The sequence below is a fragment of the Daktulosphaira vitifoliae genome, unplaced genomic scaffold, assembly GCF_025091365.1.
Source record: "Daktulosphaira vitifoliae isolate Bord-2020 unplaced genomic scaffold, ASM2509136v1 Scaffold_1, whole genome shotgun sequence".
NCBI lineage: Eukaryota > Metazoa > Arthropoda > Insecta > Hemiptera > Phylloxeridae > Daktulosphaira > Daktulosphaira vitifoliae.
Window position 1 is genome coordinate 74,880,056 of NW_026099572.1, and position 22,861 is coordinate 74,902,916.

General features: G+C 26.2%; 3 protein-coding genes across 5 annotated transcripts in view; 1 reads left to right on the forward strand and 2 right to left on the reverse strand.

The window, feature by feature from the left end:
* Window positions 1-1,625: 1,625 nt before the first annotated feature.
* On the reverse strand, window positions 1,626-15,051 carry LOC126893706 (terpene synthase). 3 transcript variants are annotated; one of them, XM_050664145.1, is made up of 7 exons: window positions 14,883-15,051; window positions 14,518-14,660; window positions 6,082-6,226; window positions 5,855-5,975; window positions 4,669-4,808; window positions 2,908-3,010; window positions 1,626-2,437 (listed from the first exon to the last, which is right to left on the reverse strand). In XM_050664145.1, the coding sequence occupies exons 1-7, from the start codon at window positions 14,925-14,927 to the stop codon at window positions 2,214-2,216; spliced, it is 921 nt and encodes a 306-aa protein (XP_050520102.1). In that variant the 5' UTR covers window positions 14,928-15,051; the 3' UTR covers window positions 1,626-2,213. The 3 variants fall into 3 exon arrangements, with proteins under 3 accessions (XP_050520102.1, XP_050520101.1, XP_050520103.1); XM_050664144.1 differs by having other exon boundaries at window positions 14,518-14,672; XM_050664146.1 differs by lacking the exons at window positions 14,518-14,660; window positions 14,883-15,051 and adding an exon at window positions 10,619-10,790.
* A 56-nt stretch (window positions 15,052-15,107) lies between these two features.
* Window positions 15,108-18,917, forward strand: LOC126893705 (protein HGH1 homolog). Its single transcript, XM_050664143.1, has 7 exons — window positions 15,108-15,532; window positions 15,641-15,843; window positions 15,901-16,154; window positions 16,223-16,335; window positions 17,186-17,376; window positions 17,470-17,603; window positions 18,700-18,917. The coding sequence occupies exons 1-7, from the start codon at window positions 15,430-15,432 to the stop codon at window positions 18,797-18,799; spliced, it is 1,098 nt and encodes a 365-aa protein (XP_050520100.1). The 5' UTR covers window positions 15,108-15,429; the 3' UTR covers window positions 18,800-18,917.
* Window positions 18,918-19,159: 242 nt separating this feature from the next.
* The window catches only part of LOC126893697 (uncharacterized), a 16,776-nt gene continuing 13,074 nt past the window's right edge, over window positions 19,160-22,861 (reverse strand). Inside the window, exon 2 of the mRNA XM_050664125.1 lies at window positions 19,160-22,599. Coding sequence (XP_050520082.1) covers window positions 19,593-22,553 — 2,961 coding nt within the window. The 5' untranslated portion in view covers window positions 22,554-22,599 and the 3' untranslated portion in view covers window positions 19,160-19,592. The remainder of the gene's footprint in view (window positions 22,600-22,861) is intronic.

The following is a 22,861-nucleotide window of genomic DNA, read 5'->3' on the forward strand; positions in this document are numbered from 1 at the left end:
ACTACGTCGGTGTACGCGATTGAAGTCGTACCGCATCTTTTGGGTCTGATGACTCGTGGCCAGTGAGCTGGCGAGTTTTGATTTTGTTTCATTGTTTTTTTTTTTGGTTGGTATTGGTCTGTTTAGGCGACAACCAACAATTTATATTACCCGTTACGTGCTATTACGCGAGTGCTCAACTGAAATAGAGCAGCAGAGGTTGACATTCCATACGCAAAAGGAATAATTAATTGGGAAGCGTTTTGGCTGTCAATTCAACGTTAATTACACTATGGATGGCTGATGGCTGGGTGATGTTTTGTTTTGTTTGTTTTTTACGATTATTATTCTAATGTTAATATATTGATATATTGAATATTTATTAGTTTGTATATATATATATGTATAATAAAATTACTGTTTGGAATTAATATTATACGATTGTCAAGTAAAACCCCCCGATCCGTCATTTATGTTAAGATAATTAACTTAACGTTAAAAGTATAAAGTCGTGAAATAATTTACTCTGGGAATTATAAGTTTCATTTCATTATATTTTTACACTTCTCTTTAAAATGTTTATAATGCTATTGATAAACTAACTAACTAACCATAAATTAAAAGTATAAAAACCTATATAAGTGAAAAATTATTTATTCAACATTACTCAAAAAGCCGATTGGAAAGAAACTTGACCAATAGTAAATTGTTAAAGAAAAATTATAAAATGGATGTCAGATAAAACCCAATTCTGCATGTAAGAATCAGACACTTCAAGTATCAAAATTAAATAGCTAATTTTTTTATTATTGTAATTTTGGCTTAATCTTGTACGCTTTTAGATAAATTAATAAAAATATATATACATAATACTATTAATACAAAATAATAAAATAACTTTGAATTTCAAATATGGACATTATTTGTTATTACACAAAAAGTGAATTTTCACAAATCGATCTAATAATTTCCTATTCTCTTAAAAAGAAAAAGTTAAAAAATAAAACTATTACAAAATATATAAATATATATTAATAATATAATACCATGTATAGAAGTGAATGTGATTGTTAACGACAAATAAGAAACTCGATTAAAAGTAAACACATTTTAAATTAATAATGAAAATGATATGTTCGGTTCACTGTCTTAAAATTAAACTATATTTTAATGTTCACCACACTATTAAAAATTTATTTTTCCTAATCATGTTCTAATTGTTGAAATTTACTTATTTCATTTTTAAATTAGAGGACATATTTTTTATTTCCACATAGGGGAATGTAATATATATAATATAAACTTATACTATAGAGGCGTTAATTAAATACATAGGCATAACTAAAATAAATGTTTAGTGTTAATATAATTTTCCTATCCAAAACTACTTTGTGGAAACTAGTGTATATTTTAACTGATTAAATAAAACTAGTTGTAGTGATAAATTAAGTTCGCGTAAAATACAGAAGATTGATTATACTACATCCAACATTTGTCTCGGACATTTCAAAAGTTAAAACAAATATAATCCATCAATTAAAAATTTACCCAACTTTCTTCAACCATATTCACAACAAAGCATTTTATGATAGTATTAAATAAATAATATTAATTTATAGGACTTTATTTAAAACACAATGAACATGTAAGCACATAACATATATTTTTCCAAAAGAACACAAAAGGTATTTTTTATAAATAAGAACTAGTGTATTAGTGTACTAGTTATATATCACTTTTATGACTCACAATTATTGATGACCTATACAAATAAATAAATAAGTACTAATTTAATTAAATTATAGTTCCTACTAAACCATCAATGTGCCATAAAATATTAAATAAATCATATTGATTTATAGCACAACATGGTTTAATTCGGAGTCAACTAAACATAATATATCTATAATTTAAATAAAAATTTAATAAATATTCATATATCCTTAATTTCATGGAAGACTATAATTTTTAAATTTATAACATAACACCTTTAATCTTATTATTTAAGTACTAAATAAATTAAGATAACATAATATTATAAGAGTAATAACACATATGTTATTTTTATAAATGAAACAGTTGTAAAAAATGTTTTTTTCTCATTAACTCTCATCAAATAATACATAATAAACAATAAATGGTATTCATTCTAAGTACATTTTTACATTGAATTAAAATTATATTTCAAGGAATCAACTAGTAAAAATTTTAATTGAATCTTGCTTAAATATAATTTAGTTTTTAACATTTTTTTCATCAAAATTATAATTCCATGTTAATAATTCATCAAGTATTTTAAGCATTAATGGATTACCACCAAGTTGCTCTACTTCTTTTCTTGCATCATTGTCCAGCTGCGTCAATACTTTCCTGGTATGTTCAAAAGAGCCATAATTGTTTAACAGCTTTACACAATATTTTTTTACTTCAATATTTTTTGTCCTTTGTCTCAAAATATCTGATAAATTATTATTAAGAAATCATTTTTAATACAAAATAAATATAACTTTAATTTTTAATTTTTAGCAAACATTTATATACAGTATAAAATTAAATCAATTTATATTTTTAAGTTGCCACAATATTAATCAATGCTTCCATTAAAAGCCAACTTATAAATTCATTCATTATTATTTTTCGAAAAGTAGTTATTTAAATTATTTCATATACCTTCAGAACAGTAAATTTCTAACATATAAGTGAACATTTTTTATTTATTTTTCTAAGTTAATAGATTTTCTTTAAAATAATTTGAGTATTACATAAACATTTTCAGTATTTTTGAAATTGCCCATTTTAAATTCAGGGCAACAATACAGAGTGTTATTTAAGAAAGGAATAGAGTTTTCATTATTTTTATTATTTCTTATCATTGACATATTTCCTTACTTTGTATAATATCTAATATATATAGATATAAAAGGATACTCATTATTTGACTGTCTTCTGGATGACTGTGAATAGCATGAATAACAGGAAAACTGAATTTTCCTTCAGTTAAATCTTCACAGTAACTTTTGTTTTCTGAATACTAAAATAAATTAAGAAGCTCATTACATTTTTATATAACAAAAAATTAATTATCAACTACAATTTGATAAAAGAAAACCCAGCACAGGGGGGTCGCGGCACAGTTGTGACGTGGTATAGTTGGATCAAGTATAATGATATCTGACAGTGTTTAAAATCACTATCAAAAATAAACGCTTCGATGCAAATCTTTAGATAGTGTTTAATTTTAAAAAAATTGGTGTTTTATTCCAAAAGCTACTTGATCTGCTGGTTCCTTAATATCTCGATTAAGATAAAGTATGTCGAATGAAAAAGGAGGTTAAGTGTCAGATTTACAAAAAAATATACCAAATGATAAGTAAAGACATCAAGCATCTATATAAAAAAGAGTTATATTGATATGTTCATTTTTGAAAAAGTTAGAGCATTATTAAGTTAAAAATATAAAAAAAAATTATTTTACAAAAATCGTAATTTTTTATTAACTTTGATGTCAACTTTCACCACGAAGACAAGTCCAGAGGTCAAATTTTTTTTTTTCAAATTAAAGTATATTACATTAGCTTTAATTTAAGATATATATAAAAGTGTCAGACCTTCCGGAACACTTTCAAAAGTTAAGTTGAAAAAGTTCTACTTTCTATATGCATTTTTTATATTTGAAGCCCCCCTATATATAGGGAAATAGTCTGATTTAAAAAAATATCCAATGTANTATAGGGAAATAGTCTGATTTAAAAAAAAAGTATATCCAATGAAAGATGTATATAAATACTACTTCTCATGAAAAAATTGTATTGATCCATACATTTTTTAAAAAGTTATAGCACTTTAAAGTAAAAAATGTCAATTATAAAATCAAAAATTTTCACACAAAAATAGCATTCGGTAGCCGTTTTCACCATGAAGACAAGTCCAGAGGTCAAATTTTTTTTTTTCAAATTAAAGTACATTACATTAGCTTTAATTTAAGATATATATGAAAGTGTCAGACCTTCCGGAACATTTTCAAAAGTTCAGTTGAAAAAGTTAATTTTTTGTGAAAAAGTTGTCATTTTAAATCCCCCCCTGTGGGCAGGTTAAGTGTCAGATTTACAAAAAAAATATACTAAATAATAGGTAAAGACATCAAGCATCTATAAAAAAAAAAATTATATTGATATGTTCATTTTTGAAAAAGTTACGGCAGTTTTTAGTAAAAAAAATTGAAAAAATTTCGAAAATTAGCGATTTTTAAATTTGTAATTTTTTTGGAGGTTTCCCCCATTTACGGGGAACGAGGGAAATTTTTTCAATTTTGAAGGGTAATGTCTTCGACTAGATACAATTTGTGATCTTTTGACGTATCGTTGAAAGAAATCCGTTCGGTGAGAGCTGAGAAAAAGTGGTAACAGACACAAAAAAAAAAAAAAAAACACATCATAGTAAAACCAATACCTTCTCAGCTTCGCATCGAAGCTAAAAAAAAAAAAACTAGAAATACTTTTATCACTTTCAAAATTTAATATTTTTAAATAACTAATTTAATAAGTAAATATAAATTTTACTTTTTGTAATATACCAAAATTGAGTAGAATAACATTTAATTGTGTAAAAAACATTGTAAGTTATTAAAAGTACAGAAATAGGAATTTGAAAATAATATTTAGCTGGATAAAATTAATTTAATCAACAAACTTCTTGTAGACATAGATTGCAATAGTCATCCCGTATCTGGAAATATAAGCCTAATATTCCAGTTAGTTTAGTAAAATCATTTTCATTTTCACTGAATAATTGCATAAGACGAATAGCTAACATAAATAAGCCTCCAGTTTCTGAAAAAATAATGAAATTGAATAACAAGTAAAATTGAAACATTAGATAAGTTAATTTTTTGAAATTATTTACTTTATTCTGAAATTATACAATTTCTTATGAATATAAAAAAAAATTGATAAATTATGTTGGTCTTTAAACATCAAATATATATATAAAGTTTAAATGAGATTACATGTTAATAAATACATAAATATTTTAATTGCTATCATATTTAAAAAAAATACTTCAATTTAGTTTAAAGGTATGGTAAAGGACAAAAAGAGAAAGGACTTAAATTGTTATTATATGTATAAGTTAATAGATAAAAAATAAAAAAGTGTTTTAATAAAAAATTAAAATGTGACTTGTTATGAGAAGTTTTACAATAGGGTGTTAAGATACTAAAAAAATTTTGCTAACTCATAATTTTGAGTAATGAGTTAAGAGCTTATAAGTAGATGTGTTGTATGACAATGAATTTCCTAGGGACCATTCTTTTAAGATTTTGTCATTGACATTATAAATAAGATTGTTTTGTCTATAACAGTATCATAATAATTTAAGTAATTATATTACTTTATTTATGATGTTTCTTCGTCACAGAAAACATATTGTTCTATCACTTAGGTGTTTCAAATTTGTTATATTACAAATATAAGCATTTTTAATACTCAACTTTACTAAAGAACTGTGCAATCATAGCTAGATAATTAATAAGTAAAAATTAAACAATGAAGAGCTTATAAACAGAGTATATTGACATTCTCAAAAGGAGATGTAGAGGATATAAATCCCCATGATGAAGATAAATATATAGTAAAGAAATATTTTCATAGAGATAATCAAATTTTTATTTATGAACCACTTAAAGAACCCAATAAACGCCATTAAAGAGACAGATTAGGATATAGCAAAACAATTTTAAAAATATTTATGTACTAAACTAGAAACGAGTAAAAAAAAAAAAAGAGTACTAAAAAAGTCAAAGTTAAAATGGTACAATGAATATATTTACATTAAATGTGTATAATTAAATTATAGTTTTAGAAATTATTTAACTTACTTCTAATAGTCATTTTTTTATATTCTTCCTCTGTAGGACAAGTATAGTTATCTCTCCAATATATTTCCATTCCTTGTCCACGATGAAGTTCAAGAACTTGCTCAGTATACACAGTTGTTGCCTAATAGATAAATTCATGTATTTCACATTTCATTATTTGAAATTGCTTTAAAGTTGAATTTTTAATTCATTTAAACCGAATTAATGAGAAGTATCAATTTAATTACCTTTGGGTGCCCTAAACTTAATGTTCGTTCCAAGGCAACAAATGACATGTAGTTCGCCGCATTAATGGTACTAGCTACCCCATAAATGGAATGTGCAACAGGTATTCCTCTTCTCAAAACTGAATCATCTTGTATGTCATCCGTCCTAAAATAATTATGTTTCACTTAATTCAGAAATATTAAAAACATGATAGCATTTAATGTGTTGCTGTAGAAGCAGTCTTGTATAAAATATTTTTTTTTATTTTCAGAATAAGTATTTGAAAAATGGTTGAAAAAGATAATCAGAGTATTTGAACGTTAAAAAAAAAGTATAATTTAAAATATATTTTTGAATATTTGAAATGATTATAATACTCGAGAATGTAAAAACAAAAATAGTCTATTCAATATGAAATAATTATTAGTTAAAGAATAGAATTTATTCATACATTTTTTAAAAAGTTATAGCAACATAATGTTAAAAAATGTAAAATTTAATATCAAGATATTTTTCACAAGAATAGCATATTTTAGCATACGGTAGTCATTTTCACCATGTAGACAAGTCCAGAGGTCTTAAAATGATAGGTGAATACCTAAGGNGTTCACAAAAATATATAAAATGATAGGTAATTATCTAAGGTATCTATAAAAAAAAAAATTATATTGATTCGATCATTTTTAAAAAAGTTATGGCAATTTTAAGTAAAAAAAATTGAAAAAATATCGAAAATTAGCGATTTTTAAATTTGTAATTTTTTGGGGGATTTCCCCCGTTTACGGGGAAAGAGGGAATTTTTTTCAAATTTTGAGGGTAATGTCTTCGACTAGATACGATTTGTGATCTTTTGACATATTGTTCATCAAAATCGGTCCAGCGAGAGCTGAGATTGAGCGTTCACAGACACAAAAAAAAAAANAAATCGGTTCAGTGAGAGCTGAGATTGAGCGTATACAGACACACAAAAAAAAAAAAAACCCAGCACAGGGGGGTTGCGGCACAGTGGTGACGTAGCATAGTTGTATCAAGTAATATGATATCTGACAGTGATTAAAATCACTAAAGTTGTTATATTAAATCCCCCCCTGTGGACAGATAAAGGGTTAGATTTATAAAAAATAAATGCCAAATGATAGGTAAAGACACCAAGCATCTATAAAAAAAAAAATTTACTGATCCATACATTTTCCGAAAAGTTATAGCATTATTAAGGTAAAAATATAAAAAAGAATTATTTTACAAAAATCGTAATTTTTTATTAACTTTGATGTCTATTTTCACCACGAAGACAAGTCCAGAGGTCAAATTTTTTTTTTTCATAATAAAGGATGTTACATAAGCTTTAATTTAAGATATATATAAAAGTGTCAGTCTTTCCGGAACATTTTCAAAAGTTAAGTTGAAAAAGTACTACTTTCTATACGCATTTAAAAGGTTTGCACCCCCCCCCTGTATAAAGGGAAATGATCCCATAAAAAAAAAAAGTATATCGAATGAAAGAAGCATATATATAGTATTTATTATTAAAGAATAGAATTGATTCATGCATTTTTAAAAAAGTTATAGCAACATAATGTTAAAAAATTAAAATATAATATCAAGAATTTTTTCACAAAAATAGCATATTTTTTCATACGGTAGTCATTTTCACCATGAAGACAAGTCCAGAGGTCAAATTTTTTTTTTCAAATTAAAGTATATTACAGTATATTAAGAAACTAAAATGACTATGTTNTTTTTTTTCAAATTAAAGTATATTACAGTATATTAAGAAACTAAAATGACTATGTTATATACATAATTTTATGTCAAAAACTTACAAAAATAAAGATATTAAAAATACAATATATTTATAAATAATTAAATTTTAACAATTAAAAATAATATAATTAACATAAAGGCATTTTTAAAAATAAATTTTACAAATACTAATAAATAATAAGCAATATCTGTATGAACACTATTAGAGAACTTTCAAAATTTTTTTTTTATTTTAATTGGTTTGATTGACCAGATACCAGTAGATGAATCGTTAACGGCATAAAAAAAAAAAAAAGTTAAAATACTTCTATCTGAATGCTTTCATTCTATTTGTACAATATTGTGTTGAAGGTAGCCATGATTTTATCTCATAGTAAACCAACATGAAGACAATTTTTTTTAATATTGTAGTACACTTCATATGTTTTTACTAAATATCGGTTTAAAGAATCTAGTCGTACCTGAACATTTTCAAAAAAAAAGTTTTTTTTAATTATATGGTCACTTTAAACATTTTTCTGTATTTTAGATTTTTATTTAATTTCCACAAAAAGCATACCAAAACAAAGCTTATTGTTTGTTATATACCTTATGCAAATATCCCCAAAATTTAATTTTGAAAGATTATTAGCAAAATTAAATAATTACAAATCTTTACAGGAAATGTCCGATTGTTATTAATAATGTCAAATGTGTAGTCTTGTAATATTCAAGTAAGACGTTATAATGTTTTTTGTAATTTTACAAATTAAACTTTTTATTTGCATTACATTGTATTAATAAATAGTTCAGGACAAGCTATTCGCCATGATTAAACATGTATAACTCAAATTTGATATTTTATTGGTCACTACAATAATATCTTGATGGTACGATATCATCACTAATATTTAAAATAATAAAACATTATTAAAGATAAGAACTCAAAAGAAATGTAATTTATAATCAATAACGTTTATATTTATAACGTAACAAAATCAAATTTACAAGGTCACAAATTAAGTTCTTGAATAAGTCAAAACAGAAGTTAAAATTGCTTTCTCAGAAATACTTTCATAAAATAATCATCAAATCTAAGCTTAAAAAATATATAGATTATTGAAGTTTAGTAACAAAAAAAAATTTGAACGATCAGTTTTTTTCATGTTTTTTATTTTACAATATATGAATTTAAAAAAAATCCAGCACAGTGGGGTTGCAGCATAGTGGAGACGTTGCATAGTTGGGTCCAGTATAGATTTAATCTGATAGTGATTAAAATCACTATCATAAGAAACGTTTCGATGAAAATCTGTAGATAGTGTTTAATTCTAAGAAATTGATGGATAATTACAAAAGCAACATTAACCTTAATATTAAAATAGCATATTTTTGAATACGGTAGCCATTTTCGCATAGAAGATAGGGTGTCGGGACAAATTTTTTTTTTTCATTTTATAGTACATAAAATAAGCTTTAATTTGATATATGTTTAAAGGACGCAGTATTTCCGGAACATTTTCAAAAATTAAGTTGAAAAAGTTAGTTTTTGTAAAAAAGTTGCTATTTTAAATCCCCCCCAATGAGCAGGGTAAGTATTAGATTTTCAAAAAAATGATATCAAATGAAAGGGAAATATCTAAGGTTTTAGTATAAAAAAAAAATTATGTTGATTTGTTTATTTTTGAAAAAGTTATGGAAGTTTTAAAAAAAAAAGTGAAAAAAATGACAAAATTTACCGATTTTTAAATTTTTAATTTTTTTGGATATTTCCCCTATTTTTGGTGAACGAGGGAATTTTTTTCAATTTTTAAGGGTAATGTCTCCAACTAGATACGATTTGTGATCTTTTGACGTATTTTTGAAAGAAATCGGTCCAGTGAGAGCTGAGAAAAAGTGGCAGTTCTTACAGTAGACCAATTATCGGGACGTTTTTCTTATCATGTAGTTAATTTAAAAAGCTTTAATATGACATAGTTTTTAATTAATTAGACATCCCAAAACGTTTTTGAAAATTAAAATTAAATAAAAAATTTTGATGTGACCACATTCAAACCCTCCTTGATCTTAATTTTATCAAATTTTTATAAAATATAATATTATAAACAATATGTTTTAAATATTCTTTTTTTTTTTTTTTAATTAAAAGAACGATTATTATCACTAGTATTTATGATTAAAATTTTGTTTACATTGATGAATTTTTAAGTGTATAAAAAAAATTCTGAATTTTGAGATATTTATATTTCAACAAAATCGGTCTAATGAGAACTGAACTAGTATCATGGATGAGAATAAACATAAAAAATCATGGTAAAAACAATATTATATAAGCTCAAGGTTGTTAAAAACATATTGAAAAAAAAACCTATTTAAAACATAAGTAAACAGTCTTATACTTTTAAAATGTACCATAAGATCAATATAAAGTTTGAAAATTTCGGTGTTTAAAACAGACCCAAAATACTGTTTTAAACACGAAGTATCTAAAACGTAACAACCCTGTTGCAACTTCGCATCAAATCTATTAGTAGCAATTTCATTACTATTTTTTTAACCAAAATATAACAGATTTTCGCTATAATTATTATAGAGAAAAACTCTGCTTTTCTAAAAAATTACCACCAAACTAAACTTTATAAGTAAATTTTAAGATTAAGGTTAACGAATCAGTCTCAAATTTTACATACATTTTTCATTACTATTAAATCATATTAAAAGTTTGAAAAAAATCTGTTTTTGATATTATACTGTTTAATTATCACTTATTACTGACAAGAAATTATCTTAAAAATTAAATGCAATGGGAAATACCTGAAATCATAATCGAAATCAGCGTCTATATTCCATATATAATTCATCTAAATAATGTAAACTGCAGAAAGTATTATATATTTTTTGTCGACCTAAGAATACAATTTGAATAAGTTTGGAAAATTTTATGGAAAAATTTGGATAAAAACAATTTATGAATTTTAAGTTAACACTGTTATTAAAATGTATGATTAATATATCACTTTCAATACTTCTTATGTCCACAGAGCTACATATCATATTCTATTACATAATAAATTAAGGCATTATCATACTTAGTTGCACAATTAAAATAACATTTGATTACTGCAATTATATAACCATCATTTAACCTTAATTGTTCATAATAATTAATATACTTTACAAATCAAAGTTATAAATAATTATTATTAAAAATAATAATATAACGTCATAATATCCAATTAATGATTTTTTATACTTTCATAGGGAGATTTCTTTACTGAATACTACATATATAGCTATGTAACTCAGTAGTGCCTCAGTAGTCGAACATCGAGGTTCGATTGGAAACTGTATTGATTTCGCAGTCCTCTAATACAAGAATTAAGTTTCTTAATTGAATATGTTTAACATATAAACAAATCATTTTTATACGTTATCATATACTAATTTATTAATACTAGGCGGAGCTTAACACGGGCCCTACGAGTTTCAAGCGCTTTTGGCGCGTAAGCCTTTTTGAGCCGTCATTATAAGTAGGTCACTGATTCAGGTAGGAGCATCCAGCTACGCGCGGACACGATAAGTGTTTTGCAGAAAAAATATTCCATCGAAATAAGTGTAATAAAAATATATTCATCTTCTTCTTTTTCCTCGAATTTACGATTTTCGACACGTGTCAATTGCCGTGGTAAAATTGTGAATCGAAAAAAAAATCGTTTTTATGTCGGAATGTTACAATAAATTAAGGTGGCGCGCCCTGAAAAAATCGGTCAAAAATCAACAGATATCAACAAAATTTTCAAGGTACCTTTGGAATGTCTCTGGGCAGGTCTGGAAGTATTTTTAGGTTTTAAATAAAAAAACGCTGGCTGCAATGAGCATTTTGGATAACATTTTTAAAAGCTCACGGTGTACTAAAAAATTTTTTCTTGTCTTCGCCAATAATTTTCTAGGAATAATGTCATCGAGCACTTTCATTAAAAAAAATAAATGTTGAAAAACAGACATCGTTAAGTATTTTTTCCAGCATTGGCTAATTTCCAATGTTTTATTATATAAGACCCGTGGCCCTACGACCCATACGCGTCAAGGCGCGTAGGCCTCTTCGGGCCGTTATCATAAGTAGGCCACTGATTCCGGTAGGAGGTCACGACTACGTCGGGCACGATAAGTGTATTGCAGAAAAAATATTATATCAGAATCAGTGTAACAAAAATATATTAAAAATTTAATTATTAAAATCATGAAATTTCAAAAAGAGAATAGTAAAATGTATTGAGTATAAGGTTGACGTTTGTTAATGAGGTATTTCCCTTATGTGTATTCAGAAATTATTTTAGGAGGGTATTTAATATTTTTTTTACTTTTTTAAACATGTTATAGAATTTTTTGCTATAAATCAAAGTGATGACCAAAAAAAAAAGGACATTAGGTCATTATATCTTAGAAGTTGCCAAATAAATATTGATAGCGCTGGTTGGCCACATCCCCCTTAAAATACACAAAAATTATTAGGATTTTAATAATACGTGGGACTATATAAAACATTTTATTTTGATAAAAACATTGGTAACTGTGATTTGACATTAGTAAGCATAGTTGTAATATAGTGCTATGTGCAAATGCAAAATAGTGTCCTAATAAAAATATATGTTACACAAATTAAGGTTCAGAATAAACGTACGCGCAGAAAATGAGTCAATGCCCATATTAAAACAATGAACTTGGACTAAAAAAAAAAAAAGCTCGTAAAACATAAATTTTATCATATCTCAGTAATGTCATCGGTCGGATCTGGTGAAAATTTCAAACCTTAAGTAGTAAAACACTGGCGTCAGCGAGCGTTTTCCTCAAAAACGGTCGAGGGCGAACAACAAAAATTTTCTGACCTTCGCCAATCATTTTCCCGGAGTCTGGTGACCAAGTACTTTCGTTGAAAAAAAAAATTTTAAAAATCCAATCATGCTAAGTAATTTTCCCAGAAAGCGTTTTTTTCCTTGTTTTATTATGTAATAAAATATTAAATAACCTAAATTACTCGTATTGGTTATGTAAAGGATTATATAAAATACTAATAAAAAAAGGCGAAATAAATTTAGAAACCTCAGAGGTTTTCAATCCAAAATTCATATAAACATCTAATTTTATATTAAAATTAGTAATTTATAAGGTTTTTGAAATAAAAAAATTAACAAAAAGATATTTATTTAAAATGAATAAAACATTTTCTTCGGTGCCACCCTAAAAAAATATTTTTAAATACACTTTTATAAGAGCTATATCTATATTTTATGTGTTAGAAAAATGAAAATATTTTCCCAATTTTCATTTTGTTTAAGACCAGAGAGGAATTCTATGCGTATTAATACTATTTTGGTAATTTTTAAATTCAATTCATAAAAACTTCATAGAAAATATTTTTTATGTTTGTCTATGTAAATTAACAGCTTTCACTGAATCTATTATGTTGGCTAATGAGACCAAAAACCATGATTTTAATATAGTTGAATGTGTTCTATTCAAATTAGAAAAATTACTTCAATTTTAGAAATTTATAACAATATCTTAAAATTACGCTATTGTAAAAAAACAGAATTCTCAAAAAAGATTTTCTACACTTTAAAACTGTTTTAATTTTTTTTTTTAATAATACTAATCCTCATGAAATTTATAACCACTGATGTCCTAACTATGATGTGACCCAAAGTTGCTGTTTTTTTTAAATTAAAACAGATTTAAATGTGAAATTATTACTATTCATTGTATTTTTTTAAATGAACTTTTTGAAATATGTGTACATCAAGACAAATATTTTTTTGGAAATTTATTAAAGAAAAAAAATTTGATGTGCCAAATAATTATGTTAAAACCACCTGTACTTAAGATAACAGTCAGAACATGTTTTAAACACATTTTACAAAAAAAAAAATTAAAAGAATAATGTCTTCAATCAAATTTAATTCGGTATTTTTGTTTTATAATTGAACAATGTTGATCCAATAGATTTGCGTACATAGACAAATAAAATAAAAAAACAAATATTAGTAAAATCAATACCTCTTCAGCTCTGCATAAAGGTAATATAAGAGTTTTAGTCATAGAAGACTAACATATTTTAGAAGTTAATTTCCAAACATTTTAGAAATTTTTCATTTAATTTTTAGATAATCTAGAAATTAAGGCTCAATCAATTAGTATTCTATCATTTTAATGCTATAATTTTATCTATATAAATATAACTCCATTACAAGATTTTTTTTTTAAATTATCAGTCAAGCAATAAAAACTTCAAACTCTTATAAATTATGTAGAGTTCATTAAACTATACATAATTATGTATAGTTTATAAATTGATTATAATCAATTTATTGAACTAAAATGGTATCACTCTTGTAATCTTTATTGACGCCTAATGCAAAGTATAAATAAGTTATATAATAAACAATAAAATATAAATAAACAAATATTGATTCTATTCAAGGAAAAAAGGTAAAGAAAATTTTTTTGAAACTTCAGTAAAAATTAACTTTTAGCTTACATATAGTTTGTTGAACTCTGATTTTCCTAGATTATCTAATTTTCTGGGTATTTAACAACCTTATAATAATTGTGTTATTGCCAATGTAAAGATATAAGAGATAAACCAAAGCTAATCTACTTTTAAAAATTCAAACTTATCTAAAATAAAATAATATTTTTATTTTCTGTATACTTACAAAAGACTAGAATTATGTAACATTTGAACAATATCTCCAATAACAGCTAACTTATCAGTGGGTATTTTTAACCAATAATTGAATGCTAACGCTAGTTTTGCTCTTATTTGTTTTCCAGGGACTTGCATGATGTATGTGAATGGCTGTAAAAGTATCTAAAAATTATAATAGATAAGTACAAGTTTTTATAGAATAAGTGCATATGAGATCAATTAAGTTTTGAATAAAATTTCCATCTACAACATTAAAAAGATAATAATTTTGGCATATTATGATATGATTATGTGATTTATAAAAAATTTCTAGCATTCTGTTAAACAAAAAATCGTTTGGATAATAAATACAGTAAAATTAATAATAATTACTTCATCAGTCTCTCTTTCTCCAGATGTACTGTACATATTTTCCATTTTAGAAATTTAAGTAGAATTTTATGATGCAATACCAAAATTATGTAAAGAACTTTATAATTTAAAGGATTACTAAGTACTATATGCAATATCTTATTGACCAACCGATCGATTTATAAAGAACGGTTGTTATCATATTTAATCATTATATATTACTGATAAAAATAATGATAAAATATCCATTAAAAAATAATTAATGTTGATAATATGAACGTGATTTGTTTATATGCAAATTCTAGAAATGGAAACACGTGATTTGGATCCCCGGCAATAATAATTCCTTAGGATCAAAGTTAAATAGCTAATTAAAATTAGAAATTATGTTAAATAATTGTTTTATTTATAAATAAATAGTTACCTTTTAATATTTGTATGTATAAATATATACTATATTACGTATTAATTTTTTTATAAGAAAAAGTGTAATAATATTTTATTTATGAGCTATTTATATCATTAGTTATTTAAAACTGCTAACAAATAAATTAGAAAAATAAGAATTATGTGTACTAACATACCAGATCATCTATTACTTGTTATGATTCGCACATTAATGGTAGACACTGACAAAGATTTAAAAAAAGAAGTTTTAAATCATTTACTAAGTAAGTATTCTGAAATTAAAAATTCTTAAATATATATTTTTGATTATTACCTTAGAACCTAAATAATGTTTAAAACGGAATAACAAATTTTTAAAATTAATTTTTTAGGGCAGACTAATATTGAAAGTCAAATTATTTTGGATAATATGAATGAATTACTTGGAGGACTATTTCATACTTTGGAATCCGATAACTCTAACAGAGAAATCGCTAGTATGTGTTTAATAAATATTGCAGCCAAAGATAAAGGTCATACATACATATTTTCATATTTGCAGAAAAATCATGCTAAAAATAATTCTGAAAGTTTGGTAATAGTTATTTATTATATTTAAATTTATTTCATTAATATATATATTATTTTTTAGGTTATAATTTCCAAAATGATAGAATACATAAACAAAGAAGCCTCCCAAGTTGCCAATGCAATTTTAATGTTGCTTTGTAATCTAACACGAGAAAAAAATTATGCATATATTATATTTCAAAGTTTTGATGAACCTTTTAAAACATTGGAGTTATTAATGAAGCTGTTTATAATGAGAGATTTGAAAGAAGAAAAAAATTATGATTATATATCATATCTATTATCTAATTTATGCCAACTTCATGATGTTAGAATGTAAGGGCTTATATATATTAAAAGATATTAGCCTGAAAATATGTATTTGTTCTTTAAATATATTGCAGATGGTTAATGGATAGTGGAAGTTTTCCAAAATTATTGTCATTTTTAAATCATAATAGCTCAATTCGCCGAGCCGGTGTTATAATGACCATAAAAAATTGTTGTTTTGAATTAGGTAAATTTTATATTTCAATAAAAAAATTGAATAAATGTAGCCATTGTATATACTATACTGATATACAAATTTAAAAATAACATATAGAGATTTACTGTTAAAATTCTATGTAGACATAAATGATAAAATTGAAACATAATAAAAATAATTTTTGGGGTACAAATTGTTATTGTGGATTATATGATTACCCGCCTTACTTAAAGGACATATTGATAGAATTTTATAATTAATTGTTGAATATTTAAAAAACTATCAAACAGTTGATTCAAGTATTTAAATACTACCATCAAATAGTTATAAAATCTATTCAAATTCTCTTATATTTATTATATTAGTTCTACTGATTGTGAGTAGTTAAATCAAAAACTGGAAAATCCTTCAGGTAATGTTACTAAAAATATGCTTAGATTTATGTTTAAAAGAAAATGATTGATTTGAGTAAATTTACCTATAATTTTGTTAATTTAATAAATTTAATTAAAACTTTGTACCTCCACGAGGTTTTACTTAAGATCTTAAATGTTGCTAAAAATTTAGTATTGTCTTTATATGTGAAAAGTCATTAGTGTGCTAAAGCCAAAAAAAAAAAAAATTGAAATTTTAAATACATCTATTAAGTTGATTTATAAAATTTTTTAAATATTTTAACCATGGATGCCAAGGTTTACATTTTTTGATGCTTTTACTCAAATGCTGAAATTTACAATAATTATTATTAATCATCTATCTATTTTTCAATTTTCAGTATTTTACATTTCCTCAATGAAATTTAATTAATAAAGTATCTAAAAAAAAAGAAATTTCAATAACAAATTTTTTTATAAATTCATAAAACTTGTTTTTCTTATAGATAGACACTTATGGTTGTTAAGTGAAGACTTAGATCTACTATCGCGTCTTCTTCTACCATTAGCTGGACCTGAACAGTTTGATGACGAAGATAATGAAAATCTACCTTTAGATTTACAGTACTTACCTGAAGATAAAGAACGGGAATCTGATCCTAATTTAAGATTAGCAATACTCCAAGCTTTGACTCAGGTAAAAATTTTTACTTATATTATATTTTATTTATTATTATTAGTTTACTAATAAATTGATTACAATAATAAACAATATTCGTATTCATTTTAGTTGTGTGCTAAAAAAGATAGTAGAGAGATAATTAGAAATCAAGGTACATATCTTATTCTGCGAGAATTACATAAGTGGGAACCTAACATGGATTTGAAATTAGCTTGTGAAAATATTGTTGACATTTTAATCAAGTAATTTTTTTTGCAATATTTTTACTATATGTAGTTATATTATACAATATACAGAGTAATACTTTTAACACTAGCTGCTCAATTTGTCTTCAAATAATATTTGAGAAATTATTTTTGGCTTTCGATAGTTACATATGTATCTCCATTTATCTGTTATAACAATTTTTTAAAGTCCATTTCTCATATTTTATAAAAGTGTTAACTTTATTTTTTTAATGTCAATATATATATACATTTATATAAAGCTTAAATAATACAAAATTATCAATTATGAAAATTATGGATCAACAACAACCTTCAAATCAGTATTTCAGAAATTATTGATATTATTAATATCTAGATTAGAGAATGAGTGAGGCCAAAAAATATTAAAATATTAAAGATAGCAGCGATCATGCATCATGTCTAGTCTGTACTTAATTGTTAATAACTTCTCAAATACTTTTATAAGAGATGATAACGATTTGTCAATTTCTTAATTAGATAATTTTCTACTATTTAAGCTAGTTAAATATATATATTATTATTTAAAAGAAAAAAGTTGAGAGCCATATGAAATGTATGGAATGGCTCAAAAATGATTTTATAACAGATAAATGTAATTGTAACTAACAAAAAAAAAAAGATTTCTATGTATTTGTATAAGGTTTAAATGATTAACTTGTTACTATAATAAGAAATATCAACTCCTATTACTGAGTTATTCTCTTGTTTCTGCAAATGAAGCTATCTTAGATAGAATATTGAATGTATTGGTACACATTAGTGCCATATGCAATATCAACTTGAGAACAACATTCCTTCACATTATATTGAAATATAAAATTATAATTCATACAAATTAATTTTAGGAATTTTGTTTTTATATTATTAAAATTCTTTAATGTAGAATAATTGTTTTAATTATTCAAATAAATGAACAGTTAAAACATTAGTCAATTAAAAGTTGTATAAAATTGTCAATGTATACTATTTTTAATGAAATTCTTCAGCTAAAATTTAGAGAAGATAAAGTACTTTGACTATAATAAACTTTTTTCTAAAATAAAACATTTATTTATTTACAATTTTAAATAATATTTTTTATTATTTTTAGGACTGAAGATGAAATAGGTACTGATAATTTCCATGAATTAAATGTACCCGAAGAATTAATACCTAAGTTTAAACAAATGGACGAAGCATATTTAAGTTGAAATTAATTGTTTATTTTAATGAAAATTCATTTTGTTGAAACATTTAAAATTTTGTTTTTAATAATAAAATAAAAATTTTAACATTGTAAATTTATAAATTAATTATATTAATTATTAAACAAAATTACATTTACTCTACAAATGTGTTATTTGTATTACTAGGGTAAATTTTCTATAAAAATAGTTAAATATAAATAAATTTTTAAAAAATCTAAAATTTACATTTGAAAATAACTTGTATACAAAAATCTATGTAAGTATGTATTATGAATTATCACAATTTCTGCTAAAATACATAACTTTATATATAGATATATATATATATATACATTTACAAGAATTATTATACTTAATTTTTAAAACTTAGTGTATTATGGGTTTACATAAAACATATCTAAGACAAAGTTAATTTTGAAATGAATTTCCTTTTGTAAAAGTTACACAAAAGGTAGATACAATAAATATTACACAAGATTCTACTTTAATATTGCATAGATCAATACATTCAATCACTTGACCTTTCTGTATTTAATGTTAGCTTAATTTTAAACCATTAGGAAAAGACAAACAATATTCTTAAAAAAGCATTAAATACTTTTTACTCTTTTTAAAAACTGAGTTTTTATTAGAATTCAGTATTTACATGATAGAATGACACCTTGCAGAAATAAATTATTGAGAAAATACTATTTTCATAATAATAATTTAAAAATTTAATTAAAAATGCTAATCGTATTACGATGTTATCAATCAAAAATAGTATTTAGATTCATCTATGAATAAGTCAACCGAATTAAGGATAATAACCTAATGAACTTGTTAAGTCTGTCCGAAATATTGTAGATAAATCACTATCATGTATTGAATGACGCCTTTTATTTAAATACATCTGGCAGCTGTTATGCATCATATCTGAACTGTAAGACTTGTTCATAGGTTTAGCATGACAAAACTGTGGTGAAATTGCACCAGGGTAGTATTCGGAAAAACGCTTAGGCACCGGAACAGTAATTATCGGAGCTCTTATTGGATAAGCGTTTGGAACGCGATTATTTTTTGTATAACTACTTCGAATCCATGCAGATTTACCTCCTAACAATGGTTGTGGTTTTCTACTACATGCAAATAGCGCATAATCTAATGCATGAAAATTATCCGATCCACTTGATTCGGCAGTGCGACGACCATGGCAACTCGAACCTGACTGATCACTTGAATATGCGGCTGCAGATGAACTACTAGAACGAGAATCAAGTGCAGGTTGAATGTCATAGACTTTCATTCTTCCTGCTCCTTTGTTAACTTTGCTATATTGATGTAATGGATCGTTCGTCTTCATTTGTAAATACTCCAGGCTTTTGGATGCCTCGATTCCACACTTTGCTGGACCTTGTTGCACAAGTAGTTGTTCGTTTTTTTTCCACGCAGTACCCGGTGAATCGGCTCTAACCGATAAACTGGACTCGGACGCAGCAAACCCTCGACTTTTGAGCTCCTCAAAAATGTTGGGTCGTCGACCACAGTAACATTTATCACTATCTGCACAACTGTCCGAATCACAACTACACGAAACCAATGACGGAGGTAGTCCACTACAATAACACTTAGTAAGTGACGGACAACCACAGATAGTAGTAGCTTGACTACACTCGGAACAGCTAAAATAACCGCTGGAAGCCTGATGTAAGCACCCGTCAGATGACAACTGACCTCCTTTTCGAGTTTTTGGGCGTTGAACTTGTATTGCTATAAAATCACTATCGTCTGAGGTACTGTTGGTCGATGACAAACGTTGACACTTGGCGGCTGATGTTCGTTTTAATATTCTTTTATTTTTTCGATGTTCTGATTGTTTTCGATTTATTCCCGTTGAAACAATTCCAGCCGGTTTGGGAAGAGTATTTTTTGATGTAGCTGCTTTTACATTCGAACATGAACATTTACGTTTCTGATGACCTTTTATAAATCGTTTCCGTTTACAAAAATGTGGCAACAACACGGTACCAATTTTTGATTTTGCCTTAGCGCAATTTAAAACCTTTCGCAGACATTCGTTAATTTCCTGACCAGTTTTTGAACGTTTCCGTTTTTGTTCTAACATTATAGATTTAGTACGCTGGTATAGTTCATCTTTTGTAAGGGTCAACGCTAGTTTCATAAGGAATTCTCGGTAAATAGGTTTTAAATCGTTAAACGACATACCCTCCACATTTATGATAACGTTCAGTATATCGTCCATGTTATTCAGCCCTTCTTGAATACGTAACTCGTTAAACATATCTGAGAACCCCATAATACTGCCATTACTTCTTCGACGTCGATCTGTTTCGATGCCACCGCAACCAGCAGTACGTCTAGAATACTTAGATCCAGGTGCATTGGTTTTAAGGAAACTTTTACTTCTAGGTATAGCAACTTTTGTTAAAATATCTCCACCACTACCATTATTGATTTGATCTGGTGTAGCACGCCGAATGATTGGTGATGTCTGAGGTAACGCTGTGTTAATTGAGCTGTTGCACACACCCCGTCTTAGTGAAGGTGGCTGTCGAATACTCATACGAAAAGTTTTTGTTTCACTACAAACCTCAGCGAGGGAAGACGACATACCGTCAGACGATGAAGTTGTCGATTTTTTAGTCCTTCGTGGAGGCCTAGGTGGCGGAGCTGGCAAAACTTGATTTGATGTAGTACAAGCACCATTAACGCTGGACCCAGCAGTGCTGCTCATACTAGTAAAACCATTTCGTTGTTTTATACGCCTAGGTGCAGGCGCAGCTGACTCGGTAGCAATAGACATTGCTTTCACTAAAGCACCATATAAGTTAGCTGCCATCAGTAGTGCATCATTTTCAGATTCACATACAAAACCATGGCATTCAAGCTGCTTGCCGGTTTTGCGCATAACTACAGCAAATATAGGTGCGTGGTCACCATGGGCGTTCAGCTGAATAATTTCATTTTCATTAGCGTCACAAAACAGTGGTGCTTTATCAGACCCATCTGGGTCAGCGATCAATGGTAGAAAAGCAAATTCATAACTTTTAGTGGCATTGTTTATTTGATGACGACGACAAACAAATTTTAGAGCAGCCCAAACAGCGATGGATGGAAATGGACTAGTTCGATGAACTCCATCGCCACCAATATCTTTGTACTTTATGGTTAATCCAACTGACGATATTTCTAGAACGCCCGAAAAATTATTTGGACTATTATATTCTTGATTTTTTCTATAAGCAAAATACATGTTTCGAACCGGTTCTTGAAGACCTTCCAGCGATGATATCTTAGCGGACAAGCCAGCACATCCAATGTATTGTACGTGATACTTATTAGCACCCTCAGCAGTAGTTGATTCCATTGAAACATCTGTATCGAGCTCGGATGAACTCACTTCAGCGAACATTTTTTCAATTTTTTCTTGAACCGTATTTTTACTAGCTGCATCATCACCACCAAATCCATAAACAAATTCGTTATCAACAATGGATTTAGTAGCCGTGGCTTTGTCGAACATACTATCAATGCGTTTTTTGGATGCTATTGAACTAGCAGTGTCATTATCATCGTTAAGTATGTCCACTTCTGTCCCAGGCAGTCGTAAGTTATCGTGGTCTGCTTGTAACCTAAACCCTTCCAATCCATTCTTGATACTTTCATAAAAATGATGATTGGATTCGTTCTGTTGATAACAATCACTATAATCATTTCGCCGACAATCTCCGTAAACGCTGGAAGGATGCAACATCATTTTTAAACGCACCGATTAAGTTTTTTTCATTTAGAGGCTCAATTATCTGCAATAAAAAAATTCATCTATTATCACTTAATTTGTTAGATGTATTCTAGTAAGGATGTTCAATATAATTTAGAACTGAAAATTTTGAACGTTATCTGATACGAGAATTAATAAAAATAGTATTATATACTAATAAAACTAGTATTTTTATTAGTTATAAACATACAGAGTAGTTTTAGCTTCGATGCGAAGCTGAGAAGGTATTAATTTTACCATGATGTGTTTATTTTTTTTTTTTATTTTTTTTTTTATTTTTTTTT

Excerpts from the sequence above, each read along its gene's own strand:
- LOC126893706 (XM_050664144.1), bottom strand. The coding sequence starts at position 14,927 with ATGGAAAATATGTACAGTACATCTGGAGAAAGAGAGACTGATGAA. Across the intron at positions 14,673-14,882 it reads GAGAAAGAGAGACTGATGAA|ATACTTTTACAGCCATTCAC; the intron begins GTAATTATTATT and ends TATAATTTTTAG. Across the intron at positions 4,809-5,854 it reads TAAAAAAATGACTATTAGAA|AAACTGGAGGCTTATTTATG; the intron begins GTAAGTTAAATA and ends TTATTTTTTCAG.
- LOC126893705 (XM_050664143.1), top strand. The coding sequence starts at position 15,430 with ATGTGTACTAACATACCAGATCATCTATTACTTGTTATGATTCGCACA. Across the intron at positions 15,533-15,640 it reads AGTTTTAAATCATTTACTAA|GGCAGACTAATATTGAAAGT; the intron begins GTAAGTATTCTG and ends TTAATTTTTTAG. Across the intron at positions 15,844-15,900 it reads AAAATAATTCTGAAAGTTTG|GTTATAATTTCCAAAATGAT; the intron begins GTAATAGTTATT and ends ATTATTTTTTAG.